The sequence below is a fragment of the Rana temporaria genome, chromosome 2, assembly GCF_905171775.1.
Source record: "Rana temporaria chromosome 2, aRanTem1.1, whole genome shotgun sequence".
In the NCBI taxonomy this organism is placed as follows: Eukaryota; Metazoa; Chordata; class Amphibia; order Anura; family Ranidae; genus Rana; species Rana temporaria.
In genome coordinates, this window is record NC_053490.1 from 88,718,624 (window position 1) to 88,736,837 (window position 18,214).

Below are 18,214 nucleotides of genomic sequence, written 5' to 3' on the forward strand. Positions count from 1 at the left end.
ACTCCTTATCTGCGCACTTTTTATAGGTAAATGAGTCAAAAGCCTTGTACACAAGGGCCAAATGTTGGGCGACATCGGCTGGTTCAATAATTAATAATCGGTCGATATTCGGCCCATGTGCATGGCAGGCGGTCCGACAGAAGCCAGACGTTCAGCCAGTCCAAAAGATGCCGGACGTGAAGCCGGTCCAACAGAAGCCGCATATTCAGCCAGTCCGACAGAAGTCGGATATTCAGCCGGTGCGACAGAAGCCGGACATTAAGCCGGTCCAACAGAAGCCACATACTCAGCCAGTCCGACAGAAGTCGGATATTCAGCCGGTCCGACAGAAGCCGGACATTAAGCCAGACGTTCAGCCAGCTTCTGTCGGACGAGCATGCTGGAAAACCAGCAGCTGACCGATTCCTGAACAGCACTCCCAGCCAATGGCTAAGAGCGCTGATCTGAGTGTTCTGGCAGGGCTGTCCCCCTGTCAGAACACAATAGCACAGGAGGGGAGATCGATGTACTAACATCAGATTGTTAGTACAGCTGCTCCTACCGGAGCTGAACTAGTGGTGTGTACCAGGCTAAAGGGGATGATATACTAAAGAAATAAATTGTGTGAAGATTCATTTCAATTATTTAAATTAATCATTAAAAAAGCAAATCCCTGTGTACTTATTTTATCTGCATATGATTGGATAATTAAAATTAATATATTGTACGAACATTTTTAGCTTAGCCTCAAAGCATTAAAGCCAGGGAGGGTCAGCAAAAAAGCCAGAGAATTTGCCTTGTCAAAAGGAATGGTCTACTATAGCAGCTTCTACTTTTCTTTTAAGTTAAATTGCGTGTCATTTTAAACTATCTTAATAGTAAAAATGCATTGGTGTCTCATTTTTTTTATTTTATTTGAATCCTTAAAATTAAAGTGTATATAACAAGGCAAAACATTTTTTTTTGCATTGGTACAAAGGATGGAAGAATTAAATCCCATGTTAAAGCATATCTAAACCCAAAAACAAAAAATTTAATACAATGCAGTTTACCCTTCCTTAGATGTGGTGGCTGCATTTATTTTCTTTTTTTCAAGCTTGTTTTTTTTTTTATTTGCACCTTGTGATTCAGCCAGTAACACGTATTCTGTCCTAGAGGGACAACACTAACTCACCTACCTGTATAAGGACACCAAAAAGAGAATAGGACTAAATAAATGTACTAATAAAGTTTACACTTTAAGTTTTTTCTGTATTTGTCCTGGTAGACATTTTATTACAGACAGAACTTGATGGGAAATCCAACATTTCACAGTTGATACCAGAGCAAGATATGAAGGTAAATGTTTTTGATGGCAACTGGAGAATTTTCTTTAGTTTGGTTAGATATACTCGCATTTCCTATTGTGTCCCCAGGGCAAAAATTGAAGGAAAACCTGAGAGTAGGACACAGACAGCAAAAAATAACCTTATAGAGGTTTTAACTCTTCCCTACTATATCCACAACTAAAAAAAGTTTTGGCTATACATACACTTTAGGGATTGTCTTGTTAATTAGGCCTACATAAATGATTGCACTGTGTTTGATTGTCTGCATGATTGTCTATGATAAATATAGATTGTTTGCACCATAATTAATACACAATAAAAAATACAACCTGCTATAGCAGAAAATACAAAGGGTGTGCTCAATAAAGGAGTAATTTTTACACTGGCCCATTGCTTCCAGTTAGCTTTGGAGGAAACTTTTTGAAAAGTACTATTGTCTTGATTTATTGGACTGGTGTTTGAACATCACAATCCTGTCTGCATGGGGTGTGTGTATTTTCTCCCCATGTTTGCATGGATTTCTGCTAGTGCTTCTGTCCCTATACCACCCCAAAATATGTTCTTATATGTTTTTCTGTGCCTTATCAAACTACCGCATATGATTTCCCATATGCTGCTCGGGTGTTTGAAATCAACACTGTTTCACTGGACCAGACCAAAAATTACTTCTTTGGTAAATCACATCCTTAACCAGGTTTTTGCTGAATCTGGATTTCCAAATCCAGCAAAAAGTGGATTAAAGAGCATCTTTTATAAAGAACAACACTTATATGGGAAGCCCAAGATGAAAGCCTTTTTTTTTTAAATGCTGTATTCCATATTACTTCCAGGACTATATCTTCACTCACATTGAATAGGTCCAGATTCTTTCCATTGGAGTTAGTGTATGTGAGAATGCTTTCATCAGGGACTTTCCACATAGGTATCCTCATTTGTGACAGATTCCCTTTAATGGCTCAGGCATGTTAAAAATATATTCCCACTCCAACCTGGAAATAAAAGGTCTATGCACATTCGTAAAAACCTTTTGTCGCTTTTTGTTTCACCATGCATTTTACAATAAAGCTATTTGAAGTCTCTTTTTATTTCAATAGTCTTTGTTTTCCTGTAAAATGCACCGTTTCCTGTAGTTCTCACTTAGCCTCCAAGCAGAGACCCTGATAAAGTCCTCATTTTTAGTCCATTAAATAATACTCAGCTTAAACAGTCACTGCTGGGTACATCATCTGTTCTGGATTGGTGTGAGGAGGATATGGTGACTGCATTGGTCTGTAGCCACCTTGGAGTCCGTCCATATAAGTTGGAACAGAAGTCATGGGGACAGAGTCATGAGGTACAGCGTAGCCAACAAACTGGGGGTGAAGATATTGGCCTTGGTGAGGGACAAGCTGTGTGGCTTGTTGACAGTTCAACACTGAGTAGTTGGTGGGCATATTTACATAGACGTTATTCATGGCTCCTTCTGGCATGCAGCAGTTGGTTTGTGATCTAGTGGGAGGTGCCCTGGCACCAGAGTTGGCACTGGAGCTAGAACTGGTGGCTGTACTGGACTGGCGTGAGGAAGAGCCTCGTGAAGTGCTGGCACTGGAAATCATCGGTATTGTCTCCATGAGCCGATTCCCACCTGGCGCTCGGCTCTGCTGGGGCTCCTGCTTCGGCCGCAGACAGCGGCAACAACACACGGCTACTAGGGACCCCAGTATGATGAAGGCAACAAAGACGGATCCAACAATTAGAAATGGTACGTAGATGGGCACTGCAAGTATAAAAAAAAATCCAGAGTTATTACTGGGAAATCATGTTGTTTAGCAAACAGATTTTTGAGTTTACCTGTCAATCATTGAAATGCTATAGATTACTGTGCACTGCCCTTTTATTAATGTATAATGTTCAACTTGACAAAAAAAAAACACATACATATTGGTATCCACTTCCAAAATAAATAATGAATAGAACGGTTGAACACCACAGTAAATAACACTTTTCCATAAGTAGTACTGTGCTAAATATGTCACAATAATAGACTCGGTATCAGATTTGGTACGCAGTATTAGAGTGCAACACCAGGTTTATAAAAATCAAAAAAATAAAAATTCATTGGCTTTGCATGTTAAAAAATAAAAAGCTCTTGGTTACACCACTCAACCTAATTCCAGTGCTGTCCCCTGAATACACATATCTCCCTGATCCAGCAAGACTTTGTTCTCCAGCCGACCTCCAGTGAGCCCTGGGGGCATGTAAACATACCTGGGATCACAGACCCCCGGAACAGCATTGTGGTCACATGTCATCACACGCGTGCCACGTAATCTAGAAAGATGGTCCGCCCACTATAATTGCTGGGGAGGAAAGGAAGGCCCCTGTGATGTCAGCAAACTGGCATCACAGGGGCGGTCGGCAATGGCGGCCTTCTTATTTCTCTTGGTATAGGTTGGGCTAATCCAATCTGTGACTTAGGACATAATAGCACAAATAGTACATTTCAGTAACATATGTGCATTGCTGCTCTGTGGTGCCATTTTTTTCTTTGCTGTAGACAAGAAGCCATAACCTCACTTGTGCTTAGCTAATTGAGAAAGCTCCAATTGCAAATCCCAAAATCAAAGCAACATGCCCAAACGCAGGTCGTAATTAGAAGAGGGGGTTGTGCGCGCTGGACAGGTGGAATCTCTACTTACTGAAGCAATTTTTTCATTAGTACACGGCAGTTCATGTGACACAGGAAAGGCAATGAATCAAATGACAGGAAAAGAATCTTAATGATAACAAGAATGTTTCCACTCCTATTTCAGCGTGTGAATGATAATTGTGAAGTCTGGGCAGCCCGTACTGATGTGTCCCTATTGTACAGAGCAGGACTGGCTGTTTTTGAAGCTTAACCCTGACTGACAGCAATGGGATTTATCCAGGGAAATCAGGCCTGAGCGCCATACTGCATATGGAATACGACACCCCATACTGATATTTAATATCACATCCAATATCTGGAATCCCACTAATGCTCAATTTGGCTAGCATGTATAATACAAGGATTACATACACAGTATTCCATTCGTTTTGTTTCATAAGAATTACACATGCACTACAATGTATGTCTAGGTTAATATATTCTATGTATAATGACAGCTGGCCTCATGTGAACGTCCGTAAAAGAACTGTCTGTATTGCTTGTGTTAACCAATGAGATATTCCCTTTCATTTTCTCTCCTGTTCTACTAGAGAAAAATGTGACAGGTAACATAAGCATATCTTCTTTAGGATACTTTTATTAACTTTCAAATTTGATTAAGTTGTATTGAGGAAAATTTACAAAAATCTTGCAGCCTAAATGCTGGGCAGTTGTACAACTACTGAAAATTAATAATTTTCCTAAATATTTACCCAACTGAAAAAAAAAAAAAAAAAAACTTTGCTGTGTGTTGAGTTATTTTGAGGGGACAGCAAATTTACACTGTTATACAAGCTGTACACTCACTGATTTACATTGTAGCAAAGTGTCATTTCTTCAGTGTTGTCACATGAAAAGATATAATAAAATATTTACAAAAATGGGAGGGGTGTACTCACTTTTGTGAGATACTGTATTTTAATATTTCCAACATAATTCTTAACCACTTCACAACCGAGGACGTCATATGACGTCCTCGACTTTGTGCGGTGATATCTGAATGATGCCTGCAGCTACAGGCATCATTCAGATATCACCATCTTCTGCCAACGATTCTGTGCACGATAAGAACGATCAAAGCGGCAGTTCCGCCACTTGACGTCCCCCCTCCCGCCGCTATCCGGTGCTTCTCCGAGCTCTCACGTGCCATCGGGGGCCCGGAGAGCGAATCGGTCGGCGCCGGCTCACGACGATAGAGATGACTGGTGACCTGATGATCACCAGTGATCTCTATGACCGTCGGAGGCCCAGGCGCGACGTTGTAAATGATACGCCCGGGTACCCGGAAGTAAACAAAGCCGCAATAGGGGCTGTCGGCATGAGATCTGTGAATTTTTTTTCACAATCTCATGCTTGTAAGCCTGGAGGAGAGATGTGGGGTCTTATTGACCCCACATCTCTCCATAAAGAGGACCTGTCACAGTGATTCCTATTACAAGGGATGTTTACATTCCTTGCAATAGGAATAAAAGTGATCAAAAAAAAAATGTAAAAAAAGTGTAAAAATTAAAAAAAATTAAGTATTTATTTATTTATTTATTTTTAAAACGCCCCTGTCCCCGGTAGTTTGCGATCAGAAGCGAACACGCATGTAAATACCGCCCACATATGTAAACGCTGTTCAAACCCCACATGTGAGGTATCGTTGCGTACGTTAGAGCGTGTACAACAATTCTAGCACTAGAACTGTAACTCGAAAATAGTAACCTGTAAAAAAAATTAAAGCGTCGCCTGTGGAGATTTTTAAGTGTGACATGTTAGGTATCTATTTACTCAGCGTAACATCATCTTTCACATTGTACACAATTGGGTTAACTTTACTGTTTTGTTATTTTTTAATTCATGAAATCGTTTTTTTCCCCCAAAAAAATGCGTTTTGAAAAATTATTGCGCAAAATACTGTGCGAGGAAAAAGTTGCAATGAACGCCATTTTATTCCCTATGGTGTCTGCTAAAAAAATATATAATGTTTGGGGTTCTGATTGATTTTCTAGCAAAAACATTTTGATTTTTACATGAAGGAGAGAAGTGCCAAAATAGGTTGTCAAGTGGTCGGATGCTTTGGCAGGTTCATGACCGGAAAAGGTCTGCCGACTGGCTCCCTTTCAGGGCCCTCAGCCAATGGCTGAGAGCGCTGGCCAAAGTGTTCTGGAGAGGGGGGCATCCCCCTGTCAGAACACAATAGAACAGCAGGGGAGGTCGCTGAACTAACATCAGATTGCTAGTACAGCAGCTCCGACCCGAGCGGTCAGTTTTTTTAGTTCAGCACGCTGGGTTAAACTAAAGAAAACTAGCAGTTTGTACTAGGCTTAACTGTCCATAACATGAACTGTAATTTATTGCGTTCAGTTACCTATGCATTGAAAAATATTTGAAGACATGCAATGTTGATTTTATTTGGCCTCAAAGAAAGACGAAATTGGTTCGATTGAAGCCAGAGGAAAAACCTTATTGTTGATTTAATCATCACTGCTCTCTGAATCCTTCCAAATTACAAAGTGATCCAGCATGCAATACAGATAAAAAAACACTCACATCCTCAGACCTGTCCTCACAAGGGCTGCCACTAGACAACTAGATATATTCTCAAGAACCAAACCAGGGAGACATCAACCTGTTCTCAAATGTGCCACTAAAGTGCCAAATCCTGCCTCTATACACAACCAGCTCATACGTGGTTAATTAACCCTTTCCTCTTCTCTATAAAAAAAGGTGAAGGGTCTGGTGACACAAAAGGTTTTCCAACCAGGTAGAAAATGTATCACCCACTAGAGAGATAAGAAATAATCCACCAATAGCAAGCAGCAATCAAATCACTTGTGGTCATCAGGTCCTTTATGAGAAACATATAGGTGAAAGGATAGCACAACAAAAACACTGCACCCCTGGGAGGAAATCCAGAAGGCATGAACTGTTAATAGGGCAGGAGGTCAGGTTAGAGACCCATCTGCAGAGCACATCGTCTGTTCTCAAAGGCCAGCTAGCAGTATTCCCTCAAAACATGGAATGGGCACAGGTGGCCATATTTGTAATCTGTCTACATGGTCATCTTATCTGTAGATCTGTAAAGAAAACTGCAGAATTTTTAGGAGTGTAGAGGTATAGAGGTGAGCAACAGTAGTATAGATTGTATTTCACAAAATGTAACAGCCACTTCTGTCATTGTCCTGCCCAAGTATCACCTGCAATCTAACCGTCAAAACAATAGATGGCAGATGGTTCATAGCCATGGTAGCCGTACCTAAGGGTACTTGTACATGAACATTAACCTCCCTGGCGGTATGATTATTTCAGATTTTAGGTGCTGAAAGCGGTACAATTATTTTGCAAGGAAATTTGGTGTTTTACATTGTAGGCCTGTAATTCTTAGGGATAACTCACTTAAATCTGTCCAAACAAGAGTCTAGTAGGCATCCCGGGTATGAAAAAGTTTGAAAAACAAAATCATAAATTATAATATAATAAATAATTATAAATAATTATAACAAATAATAATATAATTATAATAAAAATTATTCAATAATGTAATCACCTCAAAATCACTGAAATTTGCTCAGTTGCAGAATTGTTGCTGTCATTACTTTTATTTTTTTATGACGAATTTCCCCACAAATCGCTATCGCTCAATTCTGCAAGTGATTATAATTTATTATCGCTGTTTTCTAGCTGCTCTAAAACCACTTTTGACATAAAGGGACACTTTTTGGTTGCTATGGACAATATACAGTTTGCAGGAAGAAAGAACAGTTTTTATTATACAAAAGTACATGCAGAACACTGGACAGACCACTAGGGACAAAGGGGGTGTGTATTTTTTACATACAGTACTGGAAGCTATAAGATTACAGTATACTGTATGTAATGTGTTTATTTACTTTTTTGAATTTGGCGCCGTTCTCCGCCCCCGTGCGTCGTAACGTCGCAGGGAACGGAGATCGGCAGCACACAGGGACACTGTGTGAATCGAGCGAGGATGCCGCTCGCTCACACCGCGGGGAGGCATCGCAGGATCCAGGGACAAGGTACGTAACTTTCTCTGTGGCTGCTGCAATGTGAGCCCGAGTCAGGCTCGGGGATACCGCTTTTGGTACAAAAATCTCACCCAGAGCCAGACTCGGGAATACCGCCAGGGGGGGGTTAATCAAAACATTATATCGTCAGCACAACATGGAACTTCAAAATAGTGTCCAAAAATCTATAAAAGCAACCACATGACAGCATGTGAGAGAAGTTCTGCATGACCCCAAAACATCACAATTTGTTGCTGTGATGTGAACACTTATATATTTTTGGGCACCATTTTGAAGATCCACCTTGTGCTGGTGATATAGGTTTTGCCTTGTTACCGATTTCCAGCAGGCAGTTGCTACAACATTCATTTATTTCAAGCAATTCCGGAAAGGTGTGCAATGGGAATATTCTATTTGGTTGTCCATGAACACAAACAACTGTTTTTAAGTCTCTGAGCAGGAGAACTAATGACACATTATACTTACCGTAATCGTTTCAGTGTTTGATCATTGATAATGCCCTTTTATACAAATACTATACTCTTGCCAGGAAATCCAGCCAGTAAGAGCACTTCCTTCTTCAGCTGGCCATTGGGCTGCTATCAGGTCTGTAGGAATCATGTGAAGACCTGGCAGACAGCTGACCTCAGAAGTGCGCATGGCAGGCTAACAATGCTAAGTTGCTGCCTTGCAAATACCCGTATTTATCGGCGTATAACACGCACAGGCGTATAACACGCACCCTTACTTTAAGAGGGAAGTTTCAGGAAAAAAACTTTCCACACCCCCTGCGTATAACACGCAGGCACAGTTTACCCTCCATTTTCAGGGTAAAAAAAGTGAGTGTTATACGCCAATAAATACAGTAACAGCAGAGTTGTTAAGTCTTCCTTGGGTACTCCGGAAACCGCAGATAAATTGCTGTCACTGGTAGGATCTCCTGGCAGTCATAATTGATGCTGACGTACATCAGCAAACTAAATTCTGATTAACTATGAGCTTAGGAATAAGGAACTCTGATTACATGCGCTAGTTTAAAAAAGACACTGTTCTCTTACAAATGGTCTCTGCAAACAATAGTCAGGCATTTCCATAATTAACAACACAGCTGGTGATGGTGCCTTAAATGTGAAATTGGAATTATTGTAGCTGCCCTTTTAAACAAGGGAAAAAATCACTCCTGCAAACACATAAACTATAAGTGAGAGCCCATTCACACAGGGGCAACACGACTTCCAGCATGACTTTGGGAGGCAACTTGGACACGACTTGAGTATGAATCATCAGGCAACTTACAAGGCAACATTAAGTTGCCTCCAGGACAGTACAAGGCAACTTTAAGTCGCCTCCAGGACAGGAGGCTTTCCAGTGGCCAATCAAACAACAATCAGCTCTGTGGGAGGGAGGGGGAGGGAGGGGTTTGCCTGAGATATGTATGTTATCTTCCTGTATTGTTGCTTCAGTTAAGACAGTGATCCGACTTCTGAGGCGACTTCCATTGAAATCAATGGGTACAAGTTGCCTACAAGTCGCCTAGAAGTCGGATTGAAGTAGTACAGGAACCTTTTCTAAAGTCGGAGCGACTTCAGTAGTGTACATTAAGACGGCTCCCATTCACTTCCATTCATTTTCTCGACCACGCGACTTGGGGCGACTTGAAGTCGGATCCCAGGTCACCCCTGTGTGAACCAACTCTAAAGGTGTTGGTGCTAACAAGCATCAAATATAAAGTAAATCAAATATAATAGCATGTGCCATACATAATATACATGTAAGACTTCATGTACACTGCCGCTGGTAAACTGAAGAGCAGTTGGGCGTTTTTTTTTTTCAGCTGCCCCTGAACTCTCCTCTATGTTATCTTATCAGTACATGTACACAGGGTCATTTATAGTAATTTCTAGGCAGCTAAGTTTAGAAGCATTTTTTGGAAAGCAAAAAAATGCGTTCAGTACGGACGTTCAGAGGCATTTGAAATGCCAAATGCCTGTAACAGCTTGTAAATGCGTGTAAACGCGGTAACTAGCATTTAGTTGGTTTTTTAACAGGTGTTTTCAATTTTTTACTATTTAAAAAAAAAAAAACACTTCTAGACGTGCATGTAAACATGGCAAAAAGGACGGTTTTAAATGTCGGTTACTATCTGTCAAGTAAAATCGTTCAGAAGAGCTGGTAAAATGTCCCGTGTACATTAAAGGGGTTGTAAAGGCTTGTTTTTTTATTTATTTTTAATAACAAACATATCATACTTACCTCCACTGTGCAGCTCATTTTGCACAGAGTGGCCCCAAACCTCGACTTCTGGAGTCCCCCGACAGCTCTCGTGGCTCCTCCCCACATCATATAACCCCCTAAGAGAAGCGCTCTCCCGCATTAAAGGATGCATTAAAGGTGAAAAATCAAGAGGGTTTACAACCCCTTTAAGCCTAAAATGCAAACTGAGAAGTCCAATGTGACAATACCCAACACCAAATACAAAACTTTTTTAAAACATAGAATAAAGTGCTTCTAAATGGACCGCTTCACCATAAGTGCTCATGAGGTAGATGGCAACTCACCAAAAGAGTTTGACCTCTTTTCACAGTGGGTCAAAATACACTTTTGGAAAAATCTAATGGATTCCTGGGTTTGCACCTCTCCACTCTAAAACTCCCTCCAGACAAGGCTGGGGATATGGGAACAGACTCCACCAGGGACATACCATATACCTGTACAGAGACAAAAAGTGTGTCACCAGTCATCGGTACATGCCCTACACGCCTACTGCAGATACAAAACAATAGGGAATTTTCAGTATTGGCTGAAACTATTCTCTGAGTCCCTGTAGCCAGACCATTCATTTCAGCATAAACTCTTCCTATAAGATATTTCCCTGTAAAAGCTTCCTAGGTGTAGATATCCAAAAGCTCCAAGACTGCTGCTGGGGGCCATCATTCTAAATGTGATGTCAGCAACCCCCATAGACTCACAGCTGTCACTCAAGTGACAAGGTATATGATTCCCCTTTGCTCAGAGTAGCTATATACAATTTTATGTAAGGAGGAGATTCTATGGAAGGGGTAGAAGAGCTGGGCCAGCACAGAGAGTAATAAGACAATCCCAGGAGAGGGAAAAGGCTATGGTGTGCAAGGAGAGGGGAGGGGCTGTGGTAGGGATTCAACTCTTCCAATTTTCTTGCCAGTCAAAAGGCACATTACAAGATAATAAAAATAATCCATGGAAAAGTTAGACATCTAAAATACTTGATTTTGAAGTGCTTTACCTGCAGTTTGTAAAATTTGTGACTGGTCTCTTGCTAATTTTGATACAACATCTTCTCTAACTACAGCTGTATTACAATTATTACTTAAAGCCACTGTAACATAATGATCACCAGGTCTCATGATCAACTGTCTCTTATTGTTCAGTAGTGAGTGAAATAATCTGTTATAAAGGGTTTTTCATCTTCAAGTTGTTAAAGTGGATCTTCATAAAAAAAAAAAAAAAAAGAGGTCCAATTGCCCCATGTCAGATTAACCTCTTTTCCGGTCCAACCCTGGCACCCCTTTAGGGTCTTTACACCCATTGTGGGGGTTGGACTGCCCAATCACATAACCACTGTGATTTTCTGTCACAGTGCTGGAGAGATGACAACTGGGATCCCTGTGCTGAAACCATATCCAAAGGTGGCAACAGTGCTGGAGGGAAGACCTGGTTCTGTGTCATCAGGGGGCCAGCTGCAAGAACCAGGAAGAGACAGCCAGCTCCCGATGATGTAGAAACGACAATGGCAGCGAAAACTCAGGCATGTGGCAGAAAGGTGGGGAAGAAGAATGCTGAATTTGCAGGGTCGAATTCGTCTTTACTCTCTTTCAGTAAATTACATCACTAGAAATATATATCAGACCTGTAACAAGTCAAAAGAGATGCTGAAGTCCAAAAAACAGCACTTCTTATGACGTTCTGAGAGATGAGACAAATCTTAAATGTGGCTTTTGTACAACTATTTAGGTGTGAGAAGCATTCTTTCCTCTTCTAAGTGTTTGGCTTAAATTTACGATGAACAGGTGTCCATCCAATCACTCACCAAGAGGTCACCCCAGAGAGCAGAAATGTTTGAACACTCGGCACAACTGCTGGAACTTCCCGAACATTTGTTAAAATGTGTGACACAATGGCAGTGAATGCCGGTGGTGGTGGTGGGGAGTTTACAACCTTTTTTAGGGCTTTTTCACATTAGTCGCACAGTCATATTTTTTATTCTGTATTTTCCAGCATAGTCAAACTGAATGGGGCCCATTCACATCTGACCGGTCCACAGATTAAAAAGAAAATGTTTTCTGCAACAAAACATTTAGTGATAAATCTCTACAGCCTTTGGGATATAGATCCTTACCTCTAATTAGCAGAATTACAAGGATTTACCGTAGTAACAACTGGACAGTCATTAAATCCTCAAAACTCAATAAGGATAAACATGGGCACTTCAGAGAAACCAATCGGTTACCTTATTAAACTTTTTGGCTAATGGACAACTGTAATGACAACTTTATTTTCTATTTCTTCTATACAGAGTGTAAGCAAACTCCACAGTACTTTACAGAATACATAAAGCCTTGACTGAAGTATTGCTAATGTGGTGGCTGCCATGACCATACCTCTATTAACCATATACCATCCATCTATCATAATGACACGACCACATTTTTTTATTTAAATGGCCATAGATGCCTTTTTATTAACAACCATAAATAACAAAATAACTTTTAAATTTCATTCTGTATAAACAGAAACATTTCAAACCATAAATGTACCTGACTGACTATTTTTCTGGGTCATTTTCCTCTATCGTATCGGCTGTATCAACCACCACATTCCTATCCCAGCCTACAGCCACGGTTATACCAGCTCAGGGAAAATTATTACCAGTTTAAACACCTGATGCAGCCCGATGACGATAGCCCCTTATTAACGTCACTGAGTAGGGAACATACATCCATACCTAGATGGGCCCAACCCATTACACTCCACCTACTGTTTTTGGCCATGTCGCCTTCAAAAACCTAAGACCCCCTGCCTGCTGCTATGAAACCAACACCATGCAACAAACACCCTGAAAAACAACCCCTTACAGCACCCATTGCCCCCTTGGTGAAAGATACAACTGAAAAATTACCCTTGCAAACAATTCAGAAAAGGGGAGGGGAGGGCAGTAAAGTTCTTCCTTGCTGACCTGGCTCCCACTGACCCACTAGCAGTTCCACCCATCTGCTAGACCACTGGTGCCCCACCCTACCCCCCTTCATCCAATAAGGTCCCCCTTACCTTTTCGTTCCAACCCAACATCTCAAACTGCCTGATGTAGCCTGCACAGCAAACACAGTCATGCAGGCCCTCCACTTAATGCTCTGCATGCAGTTTCAGGCCTATAGTTTCAATAAGTTCCAGGCCCTAAATAAACTTACAGTCCAGTGTCTCTCTACAACATCTATGCACATTAGGAACAATTTTAGATGGAATCCAGATAACCTATCAGTATGATTTTGGTCATGGAAATGAGACCACCCTACAGCAGATATCTACAAACTCAATGCAGGTAGCATCACTGGGGGGTATTGATCTTGGAGCCCTTGCAATCGAAGAGAGAAATAAGAACCACGTTAAAACCATGCTACTCCTGCGAAAACGTATGAAAAAATCGGAACATTTTGTTTTAAACTGGGGATGAGTGGAATGACTAAGGCTTCTTTCACATCTTGACAGTTTTAATCGCAGGAGGAATCGCCGCGATTCTGCCCTCAATTCGAAATAGCAGCAAATCGTGGGATGCCCGTGCGTTCCCTGTCACTTCAAATGGAACCCCAAAGGTGTTGGGATTTTGCTGCGATTCGTTGGAAAAGTCAGGCTGGAGAGGAATCACGTCGTGAAAAACAACGGCTTTTTGAACGCCAGGAAAAACGATGGTGTGTACGCGGCATTACACCTGACAGTCATATCCCATCTATGGCCAGCTGACCATAAGTTTTCAGTTCTCATGGCCTGCCTTTTAACATGTTCACTGCTGTGCAGTTTACCTAGTTTTACAACAATGAATATACCGTGTAAAACAAGGTTATTTAAAGGTTTTACAGATAACTACCTATTAGTGTCCGTGTAAATTAGAAAAACGTCCTGTTTGAAACCAAGATTCTGAAGAGTCAGCAGGCGGCTGACTGCACATAAAAAGGCCACTCTCATTACTATGATAATCCCCTGTGCTTCTCCATGTCTGCACCCCCCTTCATCACCTCAGAGGTTAGACCAAAGAAAGAAACGCTCAAATTGCTGGCTGCCAGTCTGATAATTGGTGTGTGCCGCTGTGCTTTAAGGATAATGCTGTCAAGTTCCAAGCACTTCATCAAACATTCCTTAAATTCTCCAATTTGTAGTGTTGATTTTTCTAAAAACCCAGTACAGACAGGACTGGTACACACATTGGGCCTCACTGGTGATTAATCTTTTCATTGTCATTGTTGGAAAAGTACAGCCATACCTGCCTATAACTACACCATATCACTCTAAGATCAGATTGAAGGACATCTTTAGCACAAGGTGTGTAGGCAAAGAAAGAACACATTTTTTTTTTCTTAATACTAGTGTCCGAAAAAAGCAATATGACCATTTAGAGCAGTGGTCTCCAAACTGTCGCCCGGGAGCTGAGTGCGGCCAAGAATGGGGACATAATTCTTGCCACTGACACAAACAATGAAGCACTATTTCTCCCATTGATACCAATGATGGGCATCCTTCCACCAAACTGACACCAATGATGGCACACTAATTCTCCCACTGACACCAATGATGGGAATGATGGGACACTATTCCTCCCACTGATACCAATGATAAAGCACCATTTCTCCCAGGGATAACAATGATGGGGCACTATTTCTACCACTCATACCAATGATGGGCACTATTCCCCCCACATACACCCACAATGGGACACTAATACCCCACCAATAACAATGATGGGAGCACCCTTCTGCCCACTGAAACCAACGATTGGGTGTTTTAATCTTCCCACTAAAGATGGAGCAATGTTTACTCCCACTTGCCACAGTCAGGCCCCGCTAAAGTCTGAAGGACAGTAAACTGGCCCCTTCTTTAGAAAGTTCGGAGACCCCTGATTTAGAGGTTGAATGAATGGTTAAGTACACATTAACATTTACGGTAGTTACACTGTATGTCAGGGCAAAATATATAAAAAAATACATCTCTGCAATACATGCATATTTCTCCTGTAAAAATATTGCAAAAACACAAATACCTGTTGATCTATTATAAATAAGTGCTCTCCTTTAATCTTACAACATACTGTTGTTGCTGTCCTGAAGACCTAAGCAGTGTTGTCAGTCTTGCCTGCTGGACTACAGAACGCCACCTATCCCTGTCCCTCTCTGTCCTACAAAATTATTTATTTCCAAGCAAAACAAAGCTGCTGCCTTGATTCCCATGTGCATGCCCACATACTGATTATAGGAAAAGGGCTCTTGGAAGATGTAGTTCTGGGGAACATGCTTATGTCAATAGGAATTGGCTTCCCCCTGCAAGACTTTTATATGCTTAGTGGTGATGTCACAAATGATTGGACATGATTCTATCTCTTTGAAACACTTGACTTGAAGCACTGCCCTCAATAAATATGGTCGCAGAGGTTATTCCGTGCAGCAGCGTCCAATCGAACTTTGGCCCCCCAGATGATGCCTACGGAGGTCTCAGTGGAACAAAAGCACACAGCCAAGATTATTAGAGAGCATGCTGTGCAGTAAGCATATACTAAGAAGAATAATGAAAGTTTCTTAATAAGTTACTCCTATTAAAATAACTTTTATCACACAGTTCACAATCAGGTTACAACTGTAAAATAACAGCAGGAATCTGATTATTGGCTTTGAGCAGTGGCGACCCATCCATACGGTTTGCAGGGGCACCGCCTCCCAAATCTGTGTGCCCGGCCTCTAATCTACATGCAGGGTGCCGGACGTATGTATCCCAATGTTTTTTTTCTTTTCGAAGCACTTGATTAGAGCACTGCGCCCCGAGCCCACCCACTTGTGTGACAATAGCTAATTACTGTATTTATTGGTGTATAACACTCACTTTTTCACCCTGAAAATCGGTTGCAAATAGTGTGTGCGTGTTATACGCCGATACTGCAATTTGGGCTGCCTCAGAGAGAATGGGGAGTGATAAGTTGCATTGATGGGCAATGGTGAGGCTGCAGATGGGCATTGATCAGGCTGCATTCATGGCAATGGGGAGACTGCAGATGGGCATACATCAAGCTGCATTGATTGGCAATTGTGAGGCTGCAGATGGGCATTGATTAAGCTGCATTGATGGGCAATGGTGAGGCTGTGGATGGGCATTGATCAAGCTGCATTAATGGGCAATTGTAAAGCTGCAGATGGGCATTGATGGGCAATTTTGAGGCTGCAGATGGGCATTGATCTTTATTTAAAATTTACGTTTTTTTCCTGAAACTTTCCTCTTAAAATGAAGGTGCATGTTATACGCCTGTGCGTGTTATATGCCGATAAATATGGTAATATTTGCCCCTCTCCCGCTTGCCTGGAGGGGTAGTGCAGAGAGCAGTGACTGACAGATCAGTGGTCATGTGATCGCTCAGTTCTCTGTCTTAGAGCCTGCAGGGGACAGCTACAGCATCAGACCAATGCTGCAGCATGGAGGGGAGTATGTTTTTTTTTTTTTTTCATTCTCATACTTCTTTAAATTGCATGAAAATGTATGAATCCCTTTTCATTGGATAAGTTACAATATATGATGCCACAATTTACTGATGTTACATTTCTATACTCTCTTAAGCTGGTCATACACTAGAATTTCACTGGAAAACTTTCATTTTCAAATTGTGATGTCCAATTGACAATGGTGTTTGAGCGCAGTGAGAAGGAAATTTTGAAGGAGCGGCATGGAAAACAATGAATGTGGTTTTCAAACAAGAAATTACATTCACTCCATAATTGAATGGTAAAATCAAATTATTGAAGTACTTTCAAATGACATTTGTCAAATCATCTCATCATATGTACCGATGAGAATATTCTGCTAGTGTATGCACAGCTTTAAGTCCAGTTCCTGCTATAGTCCCTTTCAGGGCTGGACTGGGACAGAAATTTGGCCCTGGACTTCATCCAGACTGGCCCACTTTGACAGGTCTCTCCCATGGCACCCGGGCAACTCCCACACACCCCCCCCCCAGCCACCCAAGCCCCCTCTCCCCCTTCACTAGCCACTAGCCGTTCTACTTTTATTAGAGTAGAACAGCTGGTACCGGTCCTCTTATAGGCAGTACCAGTGGGGAAGCTAGACATTATTTAACCCGGGGCAAAGAATCAGTTTGGTGCCCACCTTATGGGACAAGATTAGGCAGAAGTGAGAAACTCCCAGGCTATAGCTGTTGAGTCAGCTGTCTGTCCCCTCCCCCCCTGCTCCTCTGGTCCTCCCCTGCTCCTCTGGTCCTCCCCCTGCTTCTCTGTTCCCCCCAGGTGAACTCTGCGGGGAGGGAGAGGAGGTAAGCGCTGTGGGAGGGGAGAGACAGAGGAGCAGAGGGGGCGGCAGTCCGCTGTCACTGAAGCCGGCCCACTGAGCCATCGCCCCACAGGGAAACTCCCTGTAGTCCCAATGGCCAGTCCATCCCTGGTCCCTTTTATAAAATACGAAGTTGTCTGTATGTGTTTTTTGGACACCTGAACTTGTTAATAAGGCAATCTACAACGACTTTAGCCTCGTACACACGATAGGTTAACCAGAGGACAACGGTCTTAACGACCGTTATCATAGGTTAACCGATGAAACTGACTGATGGTCCGTCACACCTACACACCATAGGTTAAATAACCGATCGGGTCAGAACACGGTGACGTAAAACACAACGACGTGCTGAAAAAAACGAAGTTCAATGCTTCCAAGCATGCGTCGACTTGATTCTGAGCATGCGTGGGTTTTTAACCAATGGTCGTGCCTACTAACGATCGGTTTTGACCTATCGGTTACCAATCCATAGGTTAATTTTAAAGCAAGTTGTCTTTTTTTTAACTTATGATTAAATAACCTATGGGGCCTACACACGATCGGTTTGACCGATGAAAACGGTCCTTCAGACCGTTGTCCTCTGGTTAACCTATCGTGTGTATGAGGCTTTAGCCACCACGACTACAGGACACAAAAAAAAGAAAAAAAATATTCTG

At 41.8% G+C, this 18,214-nt stretch overlaps 1 protein-coding gene across 1 annotated transcript in view; it reads right to left on the bottom strand.

The window, feature by feature from the left end:
- Positions 1-935: 935 nt before the first annotated feature.
- The window catches only part of SHISA2 (shisa family member 2), a 54,990-nt gene continuing 37,711 nt past the window's right edge, over positions 936-18,214 (bottom strand). The window contains exon 2 of the mRNA XM_040340496.1: positions 936-3,063. Within this exon, the coding sequence (XP_040196430.1) occupies positions 2,507-3,063 (557 nt within the window). The 3' untranslated portion in view covers positions 936-2,506. The remainder of the gene's footprint in view (positions 3,064-18,214) is intronic.